We start from the raw sequence: 20,379 nt of genomic DNA on the forward strand, positions 1-20,379 counted from the left end.
ACACTGCTGGTGAAACAGTAATAGTGAACATTATTTACTTATAAATGGGTGTTGAGCACTGAAGAACTTTGGCAGTATTTACAGGAAATAGTCATTGCCTACACAATGACAGAAGAAAATACTTAAGATGAAGATAAGCATATTTGAACAGTTCAATTATGCAGACAATTTGCATTTGTGGACAGGAGCATGCTGAAATATCAGTGATAGGACCCCTTTTCTCACAGACACTATCCCGTAGAACTTGTGCCTGAGCACATACATTTGGTCATACCCCAACATGTATTCAAGAAGTCATCATGAGTGTGGGGTGCATCCACTCTTTGAGACCAGTTAAAACTGTTTGGTTCAGCACCATGGCCAGCTTAAGCCACAACACCAAGAGGCACATATGCTCCCTGCTCTGCCTATGCCCCCTGCAACATTTCACAGACATGTAATGAGACATTGCCTTACCCTTGTACCACCAATCTGTGCAGGCCTCCACACAACTTTAGTTCACACATTGCAATGATTTATGGCTTCATTACCACCCTCAGCTGCAGCAACTATAGGTCCTTGCTAGTATTACGGCACCCCAATGCAAATGGAATTCTTCCCAGTGAGGCAAAAACCACTTGTCATACGAGAAAGGTCCCAGTCTTACTGCACAGTTAGATGTGGACCCAGAAGGCACTAGGGGCCAATTAAATGGAGCGTGGATTTTTATACCCCCACCAAACTGTGATATCAAAATGGACTCAGTTAAGTCACTGTTGTATAAATTTGTCAAGATGTAGAGGTAGAAGCCAGTAGACAGGAGTCAACAATACGGAATCACACCAGCAGGAGCCACCACAAGACGGTACTGTGGGTGGATGTGCTGATGCAGTCACCACAATAAGGCTGGCAGCTCCAGCACTCTGCATTCAGTTCATAGCATCATATGAAACCTTTGGTCTATGAGCACTTTTTATCTGTGGGTGCTCATTGGTATTTTCTTAGTTACAATTGGACAGTTAGCTTATGATACACTTGGCTTGATGATACAGCTGTGATTAGTATTTGTACTTGCTTGAAACCACTTTGCATGAACGAGACTTGACAGTGATCCTAGTCCAATCACACTCAAATCATTTCATGATCACCAACTGTTAAATACATTCTGTGATTACGGACTGTATCCCAGCAAGTCACTATTCAATCAACGATTGTCCACTTGTAGGCCTTTGAAATCACAAACGGAATCTATCAACTCATACCAATACTTGGTTGTAACAAGGTCTAGGGATATGAAATTGAATGATCACATAGGATTATTCAGAGGTAAATCAGGTGGCAGGCTTCAGTTTATTGGTAGTGTATTAGGCAAATGCAATCAGGCTACAAACTGGATTGCTTAACACACTCATGTAACCCATCCTAGAATACTGCTCAAGTATATTAAACCCATACCAAAAGGACCAACAAGTGATATTGAATATATACAAACAAAGGCAGGTTTGTTTGTCCTGTGGGAAAGTGACACAGAGATGCTGGAAAAACTGAACTATCAAATGCTTGGGATAGAAGCAAACTATTCTATGTAAGGTTACTTAGAAAGTCTCAGGAGCCATCTTTAAGTGAAGAATCTAAGAATATCCTAAAATCTCCTATGTATCACTTGCACATGGATCACTAACATAACATTAGAATAGTTGCAGTAATTTTAGAAGCATTTAAGCAATCATTCTTCCCACACTCAATATATAAATAGAATGGGAAGAACCCTTATAATTGGTACAATGGGGAGTACGTCCTCGATGCATTTCAGGTGTAGATGTAGATCGGATCCCATTTTAGTGGAAATATGTAAGGAAGACACTTTGCATTAGCGAAGTGTTTGTCCATGTTTTTATTTTTATTTGTATGGATGCAACCTTGGACACAATGTGTGTTATGTTCACAACTCTGTTTTAATTCAGGCTTCATTATCACTATAGTTTGTTAACAAGCAACCATAGTAAGACACACAATGTCAGCATTGGTATTTAAGAAACTTTTAGTCTAGGACTAACAGCTTTAATGTGATACTTTACAACTGCTTCACAATGAGAATTAGACTTTGAGATAATTTAGTGAATTGTACTTAGTAAATTTTCTATTTAAGAGTGAGTTCAGTTCAAATTCTGGAGTTGAAACTTTTCGGTAATGAAAGAGCTGGAATTAGGGAGTTCACTACTGGTGAACATTGATTATGATAGAAACATAAAGCCTTTTTATGTTGTATTTGGTTAAAGCTGAATTGAGTATACTTCCACCTGAGGTAATTCAATATAAGTATTTAGAATCAGTACCATGAGTCAAGAAATTCTGTGTATGGCTCACATTCTAATTTGTGCATTTTATAAAAATCAACAATCAAAGTTTAAATGCAACAATTGAGTAGAGTAGATAGGATCCTAGGAAAGAACTTTCAGAGTTTTTCAGTTGGTTCACATACGAAAAATTTTGGTAAGAAACTGGCATGCATCAGTAACTGAAGGTTGAGCTAGAGAGAGAGCATTTTAGAGAGTTTTTGTCAGAGATCGCTGGCACTATTTCCAATTAAGCCTACTGAATGCTAAAAATTGGATTTGGTGGCCTTCTCTGTAGGGTAAACGCATAAAAAATCAATTGAGAAATATCAGTGCACCTTGAAAACCATTAAAAAAAAAAAAGGCTCTGTACAGCGCTAGGAACCACTCTGATACATAGCTTTAAGGCTTCACCATGGTAGTCGTATTCTGTTTTCAGTTACATAGACGGAATACTTTTATTGGAATCATGTAAAGAGCTGGATGAAACTGGTTTCTAGAACTATCACAGCTGTTGAAGTTGTACTTAGTGTTCTAATATTCTTGACTGTGTATGAAACTCCATAGTGTGTAGCTGTATAAGCTGCTATTGTCATGGCAGTCAAAAATTGAATAGACTGTACAGTGTAACAGGTTCAGTTTGTATGATTACTTTTTCTTCTGGCACTAGACATTGCAAACCAGTTATATAAAAGCACTAATACAATGAAGTTCAATTTAATTTTGCAAATATTTTACAGAGAACTTAATACACCAACAAAACACAAAGTATGTCAATATTCATCAAATGTCAATAATACTGGTTCATCAGGCTTATTTACTGGCTGGGTCCTAACATCCAAAATTCCACCACTCCAGCCTATCTTGAAGTTGCGACAGACCTGACAAGACAGAAAAAAATTATTATTTAGCATAAAATACATTACTGTAAAGTAAGCATACCACAAACTATTAAACAGCAAACAGATTTACAAACTTCCAGCATGTTGGAGTAGCTTAATCAGTAGAATGAAAAACCAGTCCAAGTTGTAACTTTTACTTTTTATTCATTCAATGATTAGTTTCAGATTAAGACCTATTTTCAAGTCAAAAATAGCATTTCTGAAGACGTCAAAAATGAACAATGAACATTTACAGTGCCAGGTCAGACATTAAGGGATGCATATGCTATATGAACATAAGGCTGAAGCTGACAAAGCCCTGTGTAAAGATACAGTTCAATCGAAGATGTTTCCAGAATGGTATTGTTCCAAAATATGCAAAGGTGACTATCAAAAACAAGCCAAAAAGTGTAGTGACACTGAATAGGAGGGTGGGTTAGGAGTGAGATTAGAATGGCCCATGGTACAAAAGACAAAGCTTTTTATTTTTTGCGATTGAAATTGATAGCGTATATTGGATATTTACAATTCCAGTTCTTTATCCCTATGTTAGTGAAAAGTGGAGTGAAATATGAAGCACACAGAGAAATACGCTTAGATGACTATGTCTCGCTAGTGCTATTCCTGAGTCACATACTTTTGCCAAAAGGGTTGTTAATTTGACTAATGTCCAGTTTACACATGAGGAAACATTACTTTTGAGCAAGGGATCAGGTTATTCACTTCAGTTGCCTATGTCCGACAGTGATGCGACAAACTTGATAACTGAAGTTAAGGCGGCATGTATATACAGCAAACTGGACTGCCTTGAGGAGACATTAGTTGCTGTCAAAATACAAGAACTGTTAGCTAAGGAGCATCCCAGTGCTAAGGGCAATAGGGCTAAGCAAAATGAGCAATGGATTTTGGTGGGCATCAATGGTAAATTACATAGAGAGAACACTTTAATAACAAAAGCCAATAAAGGAAGTATATTAGTTGTATTTATCAGAGGTAATGTACAGGAAAAAGGACCTGGACTTTTTGACAAGTAATGGTATGTGACAGATTGATAAGGTACCAACAAAGTTTGTGAATGTAGCTTTAAAAAAGGAGTTATCTGCATGCACTGTAAATGTTCGTTGCAGATTTTTGAGATCTCCAGAAATGCCATTTTCGACTTTGTTATGGTGATCTGAAAATGGGTCTCAGCCTGAAACTAATCATCAAATGAACAAAAAGTAACAACTGTGAATTCAACTGGTTGTTTTGTTCTGCTCAGCAAACAGATTTCTTAAAAGAAGAGTTTTAGTTTCAACAGCGAAGGAGCCAATGATTCACGAGTTTTAGGTAACATATAACACAAACTGGTTAGACATTTATATTTTCTGAGTGTAGTTATTCCTCTGGGTGTGTATTTACAGGAAATTGTAACAATTTAACTGTAATAATAATGGTCACATAGAGCATTACAAAGAAATGGTTCCAAATGGTTCCACATGAATGCAATAGTAGTAGTTCATCATCATCCTCATCAACATCATCATCGGCATCGTCAAGTCTGCAGGCTTAAATGGGCGCTGCCACTGTAGGTAAAATCTTCTATGTTCTTAGGCTGCATCATCATCAGGCCATTTTACATCCAATGCTGCATAAAGGCTGCCCCTAGATTTCTCCATGCCTTATGATCTACTTCAGTTGGTATCTATACTATTCTGTCACATTTTTTATCGATCTCCTTCCATCAGATCATCTCATTCTCTTCTCATTTTGTGTAATCCAGCAAAGAGCTTCTCTGATCCATCTACCATTCCATTCACTTAGTCACCTGTCCCACCTAATTCTAATTTCCTTCCGTCCATCCTTCCTTCCTTCTCCATTGCATTTTTATTATACTCAGAATTATGTCTTCCACTCCATTCTGTTCCCTGATCCACCTGTTTGTTTCCCAGCCAACCTTAGAAATTCTCAACAAGCAGCTTTCTATTGTTCACAGCACTACCCTAATGTTTCACTTGGTTTTTATACAAAATGTCTAAGCACTCCAGCAGATGTTTGCACCTCTGTTAACTTCTTTTCATGTTCATCCAGTCACTGTCTTCAAGTACTATAAACATAAAACTCATCAATTGATAATATGACATAGTTTTTAATTTGCATCATTTCCTTTTCAGTGTGTTGGTCATACATTATTTCAGTCTTACTGCAACTGATTTTCAGGCCTACTGCCAGACTTACACCAATAAAATTACATTTGTACAATGACAGCAGCAAAATAAATATAGTTCAGATTTGTTCCATTAGTGCGTATTGCTGACCATTTCATCTGTAAGTCAGCGGGGGAATAATTTAGTCTGGCAGCCAGATACTAACATTCTTCTGTAGAGAAAATTCTGCTACCATCTACACTTAACAGCAAAAAAATGTCCACTGCTCAATGCAATCAACATAATATAGCTGTGTCATAGGTCCTCTAAACACCAAAACTCTGTGGGGTACAGTCAACTGACTATACATAAAGGTTACAAAAAGAGACCACTAGAGAACACTGCTCATTACAGCAGTCAGTTTGGATGTAAACTAATACCACTATACAACAAATATTAGAAAACACTTTATTAGAGATGAGACAGTCCTTAAAACTTGTAAATTAAACTTAATTATAATAAGTGACACTGCAGAAGTCTTATCACACCCATTAAATAGCATCACAAGTTTTTGTTTGTGATCAGAATTTGAAACCACTGTTAACCAAACAAAGCTTGGGTATCTGATTGAGAATTGGCTAGACATAGAGAGACCTAAAATATCAAAATGTTCACCAGTATCAGTTTACAAGGCTGAATATCCGAATGTGGAAATAAATGACAATACATTTAGCATTGCACCAGGAACCCCAAGAAGCTCATATTGCCTCTGGGAAGTAACAACAAAAGCTATGTAATAAGGTGCAACACACAGTTATGACACATCATGAAGTGATGATGGAAGGGGAGTAGAACCCAGTACACGTATGCATTATTAACTAAGCACAATCAGGTGTCAGATATTGAATAAGTTCAGCAACAGCATGATACTGGATCAACAATACAAGTGCTTTTTGCCTGGCATGGATTCGAACCCTACCTTTCGCTATTGTCTTATAGCTATGAATAGACATGAAACATTTTTGTTTCTTCACTAGTAGTGAGATGTGAACAAGTTTGGCTGCAGGTAATGCAAAAAATAGTTCTATGCTGCTGAAGACTCCAACCCCAGGCTTATTGTTGTTGTTGTTGTTGTTGTTGACTCCATACAAAGAGGTGTCGACTATCAAATTCCCTTTCACTAGTGGTTAGGATCAAACCATTTGTATAGACCCTGAGGAGTTAAGCATCATGTGGAAACAACAAAATGATGGGACAGTGTTGTCTTGAAGGGCTCAAATCCAGAGAAATATTGGAATCAGAGCTTGAATCACAGCCCAGTGCCAAAATTTTCAAAATCTCAAGGTCGCTTAAAATAAGAAATGAAGGTCCTATGACCTCACATGATGATTGGTTCATGAGCAAAAATAACATTACTACATGATGATTGGTTCATGAACTAAACTAACATTACTACTGTAAGAAAGCTTACTAGAGACAAAGTTTCTGCATGCAGTGACTTTCACCTCTCATAGCCAAAACTAATCCAACTCTGTTCGTCAGTAGCAAATGGACATGTCTAATGTAGATTTTCAAGCACAGCACAGTCCTGCCTTCTTTACTTTGCATTACTGGAGGTGAAGAGGGTGTGTTTGTAGCTGTTAGAAAGTAGTATCCCCAGAGGGAATCGAACCCACACCTTGACCATTACAAACTAGCCTCAGTCCAAATAAACACCAAATTTCACATGTGTTAGCACCATGATTTTGCCATAATCTGGTACACAGTACATGGTACAAGAAGTGTTGACTTCTACTTGAGCTGTTGCTTTGAATAACCCATTCATAATCTAACAGTCAATGTCATGCAGAAACATGTTTGTGAAAGGGCTCTTGGGTGACTGTCATGGTAAGACCAATTTCAGCACCATCAGCCATTGATCGCTTGATACAGACCAGCATCCACCAAGTGATCATGATGCATCACACAAAGAGCCTATGATCTCCAGTGGACTTTTAGGCACTCAAATTAGCAAGGGTAACATTGCATAAGATATAATACTATGTTTCAGCATGGTCTGTGACGATATTGCATGGCTTGTTGCTATAAACTTATTCAACTATTGTCTTATTTTGTTCAAGTTTGCAGTACAGCTCATGCCATGACAACTTGAATATTTCTCATTCTTGACGTTACAAGGACTGCCCTTTATGCATTAGAAAATGGAGTCTAAAACAAATAAAGTATAAAATTTATGCCATTGTGTTCTGTTGGTGTTTAATACAAGGGTGAAAGCAATGGAAGCAATTTGAAACACCTGTGCCCCATATGGAGTGACTACTATCAAGAAAGCCAAGCTGCATTGTTTCAAGTATGATAATTTTGAGATAAATGAATCACCACATTTAGGAAGACAAACAGACATCGAAGCAGGATGTTTCTCCGATTTACTAGTATGGTCAGCGACAGTATATCTGATAAGTGGAAAGTGTGACAACCAAGTAACCTTCATGTGACACTTGCCTTCAGTAGTCATATTGAGGTTAAAAGGAAGGAAGGAGGATTACAGTACAACATATTGTCAAAAACAAGATTAGATGCGAAGCAGAATCTCGGACAGGGAAGGAGTGTGAAGGAATGTGTCTGCACCCTTTCAAAACATTGATCCTGGCATTTGCTGTAACAAATTTAAGGAGGTCATCATAAACCTGATTCAGTGTGGCCTGATGGCAATTTTAAGTACCACATGATAACTCCATAAGGAAAAAATAGTGGGTAAGCCATACCAAACATTATCTCAAATGATGGCCTGTATACATCCACAAAATGTATTGTTATTGATATACGCCTGGTGGCACAAAGAAGGTGTTTGTGTTACAAACTGTTTCATGGGGCTGTGTCCTTCACAGCTGTCCTTTGTTGCCAGCAGATGAGATGCCTTAAAGTTGCAGAGTAACTAATGTGACCTGGAAGACAGCCATGTTGGTAAAGATACTTGCTGAACATCTTCTAAACTGGCACCCACATGTTTTTAACTTTCTGCCCCTTATTGATCAACCACCAAGAAAGTTAGTTTTTCTTTTCTTGTGTTTTTTGTTTTGGTGATTGTGCTTTAAATGTGGCTCACCTCAGAATCAGCAAGTCGCTACCTGCACTGTGCATCTCAGACGGTTTTTGATAATGAGGTGGAATATATTGTTGACCATTTCTCTAATATTTGTGTCTATTTTGTTCAATAACATAACGGGAAATGCTATAACTATGCACTACGCTAACACAACTGGTGTCTCATCATAATACCATACAGTGAATGGCTATCTTAATTAAACTTGAAGTCTTTCCTCATACTCAAGTAGCTCTACCAGGCTACAAAGTAAATATGACAATATGGCTGTGAGAGTAGTTGCTGAATGAAATGCAATTAACAGAGCATTAAGTGATACAATTTCATTAACCGATTTGTATATTTTGAGTAGGAGTTCTGCGATATTGTATGTTTATTACCACTAGATCTACCAGTTACTGAATGTAGCAACATATCTTATTATAACAAAATTTCTCAAGATGGCATTCTGTGTTCAATATAGCTGTTCATAGCTCTGTCGCAGAGGAGATAGAAATCTTACTCTCCCTCCAGTTTGGAATTGTCAGCTACTGCCTCTTACTCTTTACAGTGCATTGACATTTTTGTGGAGCAAGTGGCCAACTGCAGCATTTATTGCCTCCTCCTTGCCCATATGATGGCTGATACAGACAATTCATGATGAAGTCAATGATATTAGTCATAGTTGTTGTGTGGAAGTAATCACTGCTTTCTGTAAAGTTACATTTGATAAGTTGATGACATACCAAAATGAAATCCATCCAGATTATTTGATTGGTATACCATGAATATATCAGGTGAATCTTGAAAGCTAATTCTCTGTTTTTCCAGTAACAAAACTATCCAACATATTCCACTATGTTGTAATGACCCTATCATAGTTGTAGCAGAATGATTATGTTTCTACTGGCAATGTCTTTCTTGAGTTGACTAACAATTTACGTGCATCATCTGCACCAATGATGCAGTGGCTTAACTACTTTTCCTACAACATCATAATGAGTATTGTAGTATTTATGGTGAGAGAAGAGACTGGAAAGTTGCAGAGACCACTGCAGTATGTTCAAAAAAAATAAACATAATCCACTGAGTTACAGATCCATTTCATTCACATCTACATGTAGCAGGATGTCTGAACAAACACTTTGTTCCAATGTTATAAAATACCCCAAAACTTATTACCTATTGACATCAAATTAGCATGCATATCGAAAGAATCACTCTTGTGAGATGCAGCTGGCCCTTTATTCACACCATGTACTATGTACAGGGGCTCTCAAATTGCTTCCATATTTATAGAGTTCTAAAAGGTCTTTTGATATCATTCCTCATAAGTGGCTTCTAACCACATTGCTTTTTTACGGACTGTCACCTCAGCTGTGTGACTGGATTCATGATCTCCTGTCAGAAAGATCACAGATCACAGTAACTGATGGGACATCACCTACTGAAATGGAAGTGATTTCACAAGTAAAGTGATGTAGACCTTTTGCGCTTTCTAATGTATATAAACAATTTAGCAATCAGAACATTTCTCTCAGATTTGTAGCTGGTAATGCTGCCATCTAGTAAATTCCTCAGAAGAGCAAAGAAAATTACAAAATGATGTTGAAAATATATCTTCACAGTGCAAAATGTGACAATTGACCCTAAACAAAAAATGTGTTACATTCTCCACATTGATACCAAAAAATTCTGTTAAAGTTTGCTTACACAGTAAATCAGTCACATTTTAAGATTGCCATTTCAACCAAATATCTAGGAGTTATGATCACAGACTACTTAAACTGGAATCTGCAGCAATACAGGAAAGTTTCCTTGTCACTAGCCAGAATCCCATCAGACATACTGTTCCTGCATTGTTGCCTGGCTCACAGAATTCCCCAAAATGGCCTTACCATCAAATTACCCATCTCTGGCTGCCACCCCTCTTTCCATAATGATCTCCACCTGTTCAGATTCTGCCAATCTTCAACCCTCACCAACATAGTCCTGTAAAAACATATCAACCGAGCCCTAACCTCGTTGCTGTACCTTCTCTCTACCTGCAAACTTCTGCTGCTATACAATCCCAAATTCCCAGAACCCATAACACACACTGGAACTCTTGTCTTCCAGGAACTAGCGCAACATGCACAATGCCACCACAGAACACCCTCCAGCCTGCTTACTTTGTATTCCTGCCTTGGAGTACCACTGTCCACCACCTCTACAATAACCTCCAAACCCTTCCCACCTCCCCTCATAGCTGACAAACCCTGTCTGACAGACCTATTACATTTACCCTACCCTCCAAAACTCCCTCCACTGCCACACAAAATTCAGAACCTAAACAGACCCAAAACAGAGTCATGAACCTTTCCTCCAGAAGCCTTAGTCCTACAGAAATATCAGTCCTGTCCTAAGGCCGCACCTTTTGTCCCACTCCCAAATTCTATCATGCAGGACTCATTAAAGACCTTCTTTCCTTCTCCTGGTCCATACACTGGAAACACTTTTTTGCCACCAAACCTACCAATCAGACTAAAAAAAAAAAAAAAAAAAAAAAAAAAAAATGTTGAACCCCGCCTAACTCAGTTCACTCCTCCATCCAACTTTGATCCACCCCACTACCCCAAAATCACCCTCTGTTAACTTCCCAGAATTTTATAGCCTTGAACCTTGCCTTACCATCATTCCCTAAATCCCTCAACATACAAACTAACCCTACACCTGCAGAAAGAACCACAGTCCACCATCTAAAAACTTATCCTGACCTTATAATCCTACTTGCAGACAAAGGCTCCACCACTGTTGTTTTGAACCATCAGGGTCACCTGGCAGAAGGAATCTGCCAGCTGTCAGATACATCCACCTACAAACCTTGCCACAGCGACCCCATTCCAGAAATCCAGCAGGATCTCCACTCTCTCCTCAAATCCTTAGGCCCATCCCAGAACATCTCCCTGGAGTTCATCTCTCTGCTGACACCTACCACTCTCTGCACTCCTACCTCCTACATGCTTCCTAAAGTCCATAAATCCAACCACCCAGGATGCCCATTGTGGCCAGTTACTGTGCCCCCACTGAAAGTCTGGTACCACGCGCCGCAGAATTTGAATCCGTGCCAGACGTCATGGACGTCGAAGACCCACAGAGGTCGCATCACCGTAAGCTATGGCGGCGCGCACCTCCTGGCCTGCTTTTAGTGTGGGGGCGCCACAGTGGAACACGTGGTCCCAGCGGCCAATAGCGGCATCCCCGAGAGCGTACTTAAGCGCCGACCACTTGCTCATCCAGTCAGTCTAACCTAGCTTATGTTGGTTTACACCTCGCTTGCGCTAGACTGCTTTCTTCCTGGTTCATGTACGAGTTTGTTTCCTTGTGACTCTGTTGTTCAGTCTTGTCGTATTCATTCTGTCCTACATTGGTCGTGTCCGTTCTTTTCTGTTGTGTTGTTGTTTGTGGGCCTCTCCGCGGGTCCCGCCGCGCCTTCCGTCAGCGCTACCCCACGACCGTCCTGGTCACAGTTACAACAGAAAGAATCTCTGCTCTCATAGATCAACATCTCTGATCTATTACCCAGTACCTACCATCCTATATAAAAGATACCAACTATTTCCTTCACTGATTCTCCACAGTTCCTGCCTCTTTATCACACAGTGCCCTGCTCATCACTATTGATGCCACCTCCCTTTTTACTAACATCCCCAATACCCATGGCCTTACTGCTATTGAACACTACTTTCCCAAAGCCTGGCAGATTCTAAACTGACAACCTCCTTCCTAGTCAGCATGACCAACTATACCCTCACCCCCAGTTACTTCTCCTTTCAAGGCACTACCTACAAACAAATCCAGGGTATGGCTAAAGGTACCTGCGTGGCACCATCCTGTGCCAGTCTATTCATGGGTCGTCTAGAGGAATCCTTCCTAAACACCCAGAATCCTAAACCTCTCACCTGGTTCAGATTCATTGATGACTGCGATCGGATTGAAGGTGGGGATACCCTATCCACATTCCTCCAGAACCTCAACAACTTCTCCTCCATTTGATTCACCCAGTCCTACTCCACCCAACAAGCCACCTTCCTAGATGTTGGCCTCCATCTCAAATATGGCTACATTAGTATCCCCGTTCATATCAAACCTACTAACCACCACCAATAGCTCCAATAGCTCCACTTCGACAGCTGGCACTCATTCCATACCAAGAAGTCCCTTCTTTACAGCATAGCCACCCTTGGTCATCAGATCTGCAGTGACAAGCAGTCCCTCTCGAAATATGCCGAGGTCTGTTGTGAAATCAGAGTTGGGAGTTAATGTTGAAAGTCATGGAAATATCTCAAATTAGGTTTCAGGGTGATATCATTGTAAATTGTGTTCAAATGTCAAACTGCTTCAATGATTTCTTTGTCAATATATCAAAATCTGACAGACATGACAGCCCGTCAGGACAATATGATTTTCAGGCATAAATATGACATACAAAACATGTTTTAAAAAATTCTGAAAATCACTCAGAAAGATGTGGAAGACACAATATTATCATTAAAAAACAAAACTTCAGCTGGATGGTTGAATACCTTCCATAGTAATCAAGTCAGTACGCCATATTATTTCATACCCACTGAGTACTATTGTAAACCAGTCCTTCGAACATGGGTCTTTCCTAGATGTCCTAAAATATGCAGAGATTAGGCCATTACTTAAAGAGGGATCACCAGAATGTATGGGAAACTACCAGCCTATCTCTCTCCTTCCTGTTTTTTCTAAAATATTTGAAATCCTTGTGGCAAAACAACTAGAAAATTTCCTTACAGTAAATGACATTATTTGTAAAAATCAGTTTGATTTTGAAAGAGGAAAAAACACCATAAATGCCATAAGAGAATTTACAGAAAAAATAATCACATCACTAGACCAGGGTACAAAGTCTCAGGAATATTCTCTGAATCTAATGAAAGCCTGTGACTCAGCGAACCACTCATACTGAAGAGCTATGGGATCGAAGCCACTGCATTAGAGTGGTTCAACTCTTATCTGACAGAAAGGAAGCAAAGAGTTATTTTAACATCAAATTCAGTTAACTACCACTCCAAATGGAAAACAATTTCCCAAGGAGTTCCACAGGGTTCAGTACTGGGTCCTTACCTGTTCTTGTTGCATATAAATGATTTACCATTAAATATTGATGCTCATTCAGTCTTGTTCACAGATGACACCTCAGTCCTGATAGAAAATGATACAATAGAAAAGATTACACATAGTATAGAAAATGTTCTGGGGAAACTGGAATCCTGGTTCGATAAAAATGGACTAAAGCTCAATGTCACTAAGACCCAGATAATGCAATTTGTTTCTAAATTGTCAGCAATATGTCCTGAACAAATAGCCCATAATAATCAGCTGATGACAGAAGTCAGTCATGTGAAATTCTTGGGCCTAAACTTGATAAAAGTTTAAACTGCAAGACACATATAGACCACCCGGCAAATAAATTAAATTCCCTAGCTTTTGCAATGTTTATTTTATGTGGTACCACTAATATGGACACAAGAAAAACAGTTTACCAAAGTTATTTTGAATCTGTTATTCAGTATGTGATAATTTACTGCGGAAACTCTAGAAGCAGTACAAGGCTACTAGTTCTTCAGAAGAAACTCATTAGAAAGATGTGTGCTGCCCACAAAAATAATTCATGTCACTCATTGTTCAAGAAATTAAAAATACTAACAATTACTTCATTGTACATTTTTGAATTTTTTTTGTATATAATAATCAACATAATCTTGAAAAGTTCCATTTTTAGCATAACTATGGTACTTGTCACAAGGAAAACCTCAAATTTCCTTTGGATCACTTAAAGCTTTATGCTCAGACACCACTATACATGGGGCTAAAAATATATAACAAATTAAAAGGAAGAAACATATTAACAATGGACCTTGATTCATTGAAAAGTTTACTCCAAAATACACTCCTGGAAATTGAAATAAGAACACCGTGAATTCATTGTCCCAGGAAGGGGAAACTTTATTGACACATTCCTGGGGTCAGATACATCACATGATCACACTGACAGAACCACAGGCACATAGACACAGGCAACAGAGCATGCACAATGTCGGCACTAGTACAGTGTATATCCACCTTTCGCAGCAATGCAGGCTGCTATTCTCCCATGGAGACGATCGTAGAGATGCTGGATGTAGTCCTGTGGAACGGCTTGCCATGCCATTTCCACCTGGCGCCTCAGTTGGACCAGCGTTCATGCTGGACGTGCAGACCGCGTGAGACGACGCTTCATCCAGTCCCAAACATGCTCAATGGGGGACAGATCCGGAGATCTTGCTGGCCAGGGTAGTTGACTTACACCTTCTAGAGCACGTTGGGTGGCACGGGATACATGCGGACGTGCATTGTCCTGTTGGAACAGCAAGTTCCCTTGCCGGTCTAGGAATGGTAGAACAATGGGTTCGATGACGGTTTGGATGTACCGTGCACTATTCAGTGTCCCCTCGATGATCACCAGTGGTGTACGGCCAGTGTAGGAGATCGCTCCCCACACCACGATGCCGGGTGTTGGCCCTGTGTGCCTCGGTCGTATGCAGTCCTGATTGTGGCGCTCACCTACACGGCGCCAAACACGCATACGACCATCATTGGCACCAAGGCAGAAGCGACTCTCATCACTGAAGACGACACGTCTCCATTCGTCCCTCCATTCACGCCTGTCGCGACACCACTGGAGGCGGGCTGCACGATGTTGGGGCGTGAGCGGAAGACGGCCTAACGGTGTGCGGGACCGCAGCCCAGCTTCATGGAGACGGTTGCGAATGGTCCTCGCCGATACCCCAGGAGCAACAGTGTCCCTAATTTGCTGGGAAGTGGCGGTGCGGTCCCCTACGGCACTGCGTAGGATCCTACGGTCTTGGCGTGCATCCGTGCGTCGCTGCGGTCCGGTCCCAGGTCGACGGGCACGTGCACCTTCCGCCGACCACTGGCTACAACATCGATGTACTGTGGAGACCTCACGCCCCACATGTTGAGCAATTCGGCGGTACGCCCACCCGGCCTCCCGCATGCCCACTATTCGCCCTCGCTCAAAGTCCGTCAACTGCACATACGGTTCACGTCCACGCTGTCGCGGCATGCTACCAGTGTTAAAGACTGTGATGCAGCTCCGTATGCCACGGCAAACTGGCTGACACTGACGGCGGCGGTGCACAAATGCTGCGCAGCTAGCGCCATTCGACGGCCAACACCGCGGTTCCTGGTGTGTCCGCTGTGCCGTGCGTGTGATCATTGCTTGTACAGCCCTCTCGCAGTGTCTGGAGCAAGTATGGTGGGTCTGACACACCGGTGTCAATGTGTTCTTTTTTCCATTTCCAGGAGTGTATTTTAATAGAGAAATGTTACTACACCATTGAAGAATTCATGGAAGACAGCCTGACACTTTGAACAATAAATATCTATAGCTAATATTGCAGTGTTGTCTGTGAACAACAAAGGAAATTGGTGAACTGTTAATTTATAGTAAATATTGTAGTGTTGTATTTATTGGAATTATTCTTAAAATAGTGTAAAAAGAATTTCTGTAAATCATTATACAATATATTTTTGCTAAACTCAAGGGGGTCCCTGTACAATAGATCGTATGATCGGTACAATATACGTAATGAGACTAATAAATCACATTTCACATGTTTTAATATTGTGTCCCCAACTCGTCCCACTGCCCCCTCCCCTCCACCTAAGGAGAAAAAAAGAAAAATATCTGTGACACTCTCTCCCCTAATTCACTATTCTACAAAATCAGCTGTCTTCTTTCAATGTTTTTGATGTCCTCCATCAATCCCTTCAGGTAATGATCACACAGTGCTCAGAAATATTCCAGAAGAAGTTGAACAACCATAGTGCTGGCAATCACATTAGTAGACTTCTTGGGTCTTCTAAGGATTGGTCAATACGTCAACATTTGTTTCACCTTTGCCACATGTGATGTTTCCCAGTTACACTGTTTATGTCTGTAATTCCTAGGTCTTTCATTAAATCTATAACCAAAAAAATTGTGTTACTTCTCAATTTCTCAAAGCTTGAGGAAATCTTCTTAGTAATCATGTGGAGAACCTCACCCACTTTATTGTTTAAAGTCAATTGTTACCTTTTGCACTGTGAAGATAAATTTTCAACATCATTTTGCCACTCACTTTGCTCTTATGAGGAGTTTACTATATGGTTGCATTACCTGCCACAAATCTATGAGACATGTTCTGATTGCTAAATAGTTTGCATACATTAGATACAGCAGAAGGTCTATATCACTTTACTTGCAGAATCAGACTCATTATTTCCATTTCACTAGGTGGCATCCCATCAGTTACTGCAAACCGTTCTCCTTCAGGCAGGAAATCATGAATTCAGTTGCACAACTGAGACAATAGTTCACAGAAAATCAGTGAAGTTAGAAGCCACTTATGAGAAATAATATAAAATGTCTTTTTACAACTCTGTAAAGATGGAGGCAATTTGAGAGCCCCTATACACAGTACACCATGTGAATAAAGAGCCAGCTGTATCTCACAAGAGTGATGCTTTCGAAATGCATGTTTGTTTCATGTCAATATGTAATATATCTCATGGTATTTCATAACATTGGAACAAAGTATTTGTTCACACATCCTGCTACATGTCTAAGTCAATTAAATGCGTCTGTAATTCAGTGTATTATGTTTATTTTCTGTTGTATGTATTGCAGTGGTCTGTGCAACTTTCCCTTCTTCTCTCTCACCATAAATACTGAAATACTCATCATGATGTGGTAGGAAAAGCAATTAAGCTGTTGCATCATTGATGCGCAAGATGCAGTTGTAAACTTTTAGCCCACTCAAGAAAGACACTGCCGGTAGAATCATAATCCTCCTACTACAAGTATGATAGGTTCATGATAACACAGTGGAACATGTCTGATGACACTGTGATAGTTTTGATGCTGCCTCGAATGACACAATTTCTTGTAAGATTCACTTGATATATTCATGGTATACCAATCAAATATTCTGAATGAAATTCATTTTGGTGTGTCATTGATTTATCAGACATAAGTTTACAGAAAGCAGAGATTACTTTCACACAACAACTATGACTAATATCATTGAGTTCTTCATGAATTATCTGTATAAGCCATCACAATTGCAAGGAGGAGGCAATGAATGCTGCGGTTGGTCGCTTACTCCACAAAAATGTCCACACGCTGTGAAGAGTAAGAGACGGTAGCTCTCAGTTCCAAATTGGTGTGAAAGTAAGATTTTACCTCCTCTGTGACAGAGCTATGAGCAGCCGTGTTCAGTAACCAGTAGATCCAGGGGTAAGAAATATGCAATATAGCAGAACTGCTACTCAAAATATACAAATCAATTAATGAAATCATATCACTTGATACTCTGTTAAATGTATTTCGTTCAACAACTGCTCTCACAGTCACATCGTTATATTTACATTGTAGTCTGGTAGAGCTACTTCAGTATGAGAAAAGATTTCAAGTTTAATTATGATAGTCATTCATTGTATGGTACTATGATGAGACACCAGTTGTATTAGTGTAGTGCATATTTATAGCATTTCCTGTTAGGTTATTGAACAAAATAGACACAAATATTAGAGAAATTTTCAAAAATACATTCCACCTCATTATCAAAAACCATCTCAGATGCACAGTGTAGGTAGCGACTTGCTGATCCTGAGATGAGCCACATTTAAAGCACGATCACCAAAACAAAAAACACAAGAAAACAAAAACTAACTTTCTTGATGGTTCATCAATAAGGGGCAAAAAGGTAAAAATGTGTGGGTGCCAGCTTAGAGGATGTGCAGCAGGCATCTTCACCAACATGGCTGTTACTCTGCAACTTCAAGGCATCTCATTTGTTGGAAACAAATGCCAACTGTGAAGGACATGTCCCTGTGAAACAGTTCGTAACACAAAACATCTTCTTTGTGCCACCAAATGTGTATCAACAACAACACATTTTGTTGATGTATACAGGCCATCATTTTAGATAATGTTCGGTATGGCTTACTCACTATTTTCTCTTTATGAAGGTATCATAAGGTACTTCAAATTCCCATCAGGCCACACTGATTTAGGTTTACAGTAATCTCCTCAAATCTTTTACTGCAAATGCCAAGACCAATACTTTGAAAGGGCGCAGTCACCTTCCTTCATCCTCCTTCCCAGTTGGAGAACCTGCTTCGCATCTAATCTGGTTTTTGACAAGATGTTGTACTGTAATCCTCTTTCCTTTCTTTTAACCTCAATATGGTTACTGAAGGCAAGTGTCACATGAAGTTTAATTGGTCATTACATTGCCAGTTGTCAGATTCACCGTCATTGACCATACTAGAAAATTGGAGAAACATCCTGCATTAACGCCTCTTTGTCTTCCTAAATGTGGTGATCAATTTATCTCACAATGATCATACTTGAAACAATACAACTTGACTTTATCGATAACACTCACTCCATACAGGGCACAGGTGTTTCGAACTGCCTCAACTGCTTTCTCCCTTTTATTAAACACAAAAAGAACACAATGTAACACATATTAGACTTTACTCTGTTAATGCACAAATGATGCTCTTTATAACATAAAAAATGAGAAATATTCAAGTTGTCATTGTACGAGCAATACTACAAACTTGAATAAAATAAGACCACAGTTAAATAAGTTTATAGTAACATTCCATACAAAATCGCTATGGAGCATCCTGAAACATAGTATTATACCATGGGCAATGTTACATAATGTTATATTGCTACTTTAAGCACATGAAAGTCCGCTGGAGATCACAGGCTCTATGCCCGATGCAACATGATCACTTGGGTGATTGCCGGTCTGTATGAAATAGCCACTGGCTGAAGGTATCGGAACTGGTTTAACTGTGTCAAACACTTACGAGCCCTTTAACAAACATGTTTCCGTAATATTTTTCTGTTACTGGCTAGTTAGAAAATGAACAAAACTGTGTTTGACCTTCTTTCAGACTGATGCTCTTAACAGACACGTGGAATACAGCTTAAAAAAGTGTGTGTGTGTGGTTTGAGGTTTTCGGGCGCTAAACAGCGTGGTCATCAGCGCCCAAAAGAAAGGAAAAGGATGAGTATTGGTATCAGAGCTTTGTGTTCACACTGCATGACGTTGACCATTAGATTATGAATGGATTATTCACAACAGCAGCTCAAGTGGAAGTCAACAATGCTTGTGAAGTGTGCTGTGTACCCCCATTATGGTACAAACGCAATGCTAACACATGTGAAATTTGGTGGTTGATTGGACTGAGGCTAGTTTGTAATGGCTTAGGTATGTGTTTGATTCCCTCTGGGGATACTAGTTTTTAACAGCTACAAACATACCCTCTTCACCTCCAGTAATGCAAAGTAAAGAACACAGGATTGTGCTGTGGTTGCAAATCAATATTTGCTACTCACTGGAACAGAGTTGGATTAGTTTTGGCTATCAGTAGTGGAAGTCACTGCTTGCAGAAACTCTATCTCTAGCTTTTTACAGTAGTAATGTTATTTTAGTTCATGAACCAATCATCATGTGACATCACAGGACCTTCATTTCTTATTTTAAGTGAACTTGAGATTTTGAATATATTTGAACTCTGATTCATATTTTTCTCTCAATTTGAACCCTTCAAGACGATACTGTCCAATCATTTTGTTGTTTCCACACGACGCCAGACTCCTCCAGTTCTCTACAAACGGTGTGATTCTAAACTACTAGTAAAAGAGACTTTGCAGTTGACACCTCTTTGTGTGTGGTCAACAATGACAATATGCACGAGTTGGAGTCTGCGGCAGTGTGGAACTGTTTGTTACATTTCCTCTAGCTGAACATGTGCTGATCTCGCTACTGGTGAAGAAACAATAAATATTTCATGTCTATTCATAGCTATAAGACAATAGCGAAAGGTGCCAGGTTCAAATC

General features: G+C 39.7%; 1 protein-coding gene across 2 annotated transcripts in view; it reads right to left on the minus strand.

The window, feature by feature from the left end:
* Window positions 1-3,016: 3,016 nt before the first annotated feature.
* The window catches only part of LOC126203248 (cytochrome P450 302a1, mitochondrial), a 218,288-nt gene continuing 200,925 nt past the window's right edge, over window positions 3,017-20,379 (minus strand). For both annotated transcript variants that reach the window (XM_049937503.1, XM_049937504.1), the window contains exon 9: window positions 3,017-3,196. In XM_049937503.1, coding sequence (XP_049793460.1) covers window positions 3,089-3,196 — 108 coding nt within the window. In that variant the 3' untranslated portion in view covers window positions 3,017-3,088. The remainder of the gene's footprint in view (window positions 3,197-20,379) is intronic.

The sequence above is a fragment of the Schistocerca nitens genome, chromosome 9 (genome assembly GCF_023898315.1).
Source record: "Schistocerca nitens isolate TAMUIC-IGC-003100 chromosome 9, iqSchNite1.1, whole genome shotgun sequence".
In the NCBI taxonomy this organism is placed as follows: domain Eukaryota; kingdom Metazoa; phylum Arthropoda; class Insecta; order Orthoptera; family Acrididae; genus Schistocerca; species Schistocerca nitens.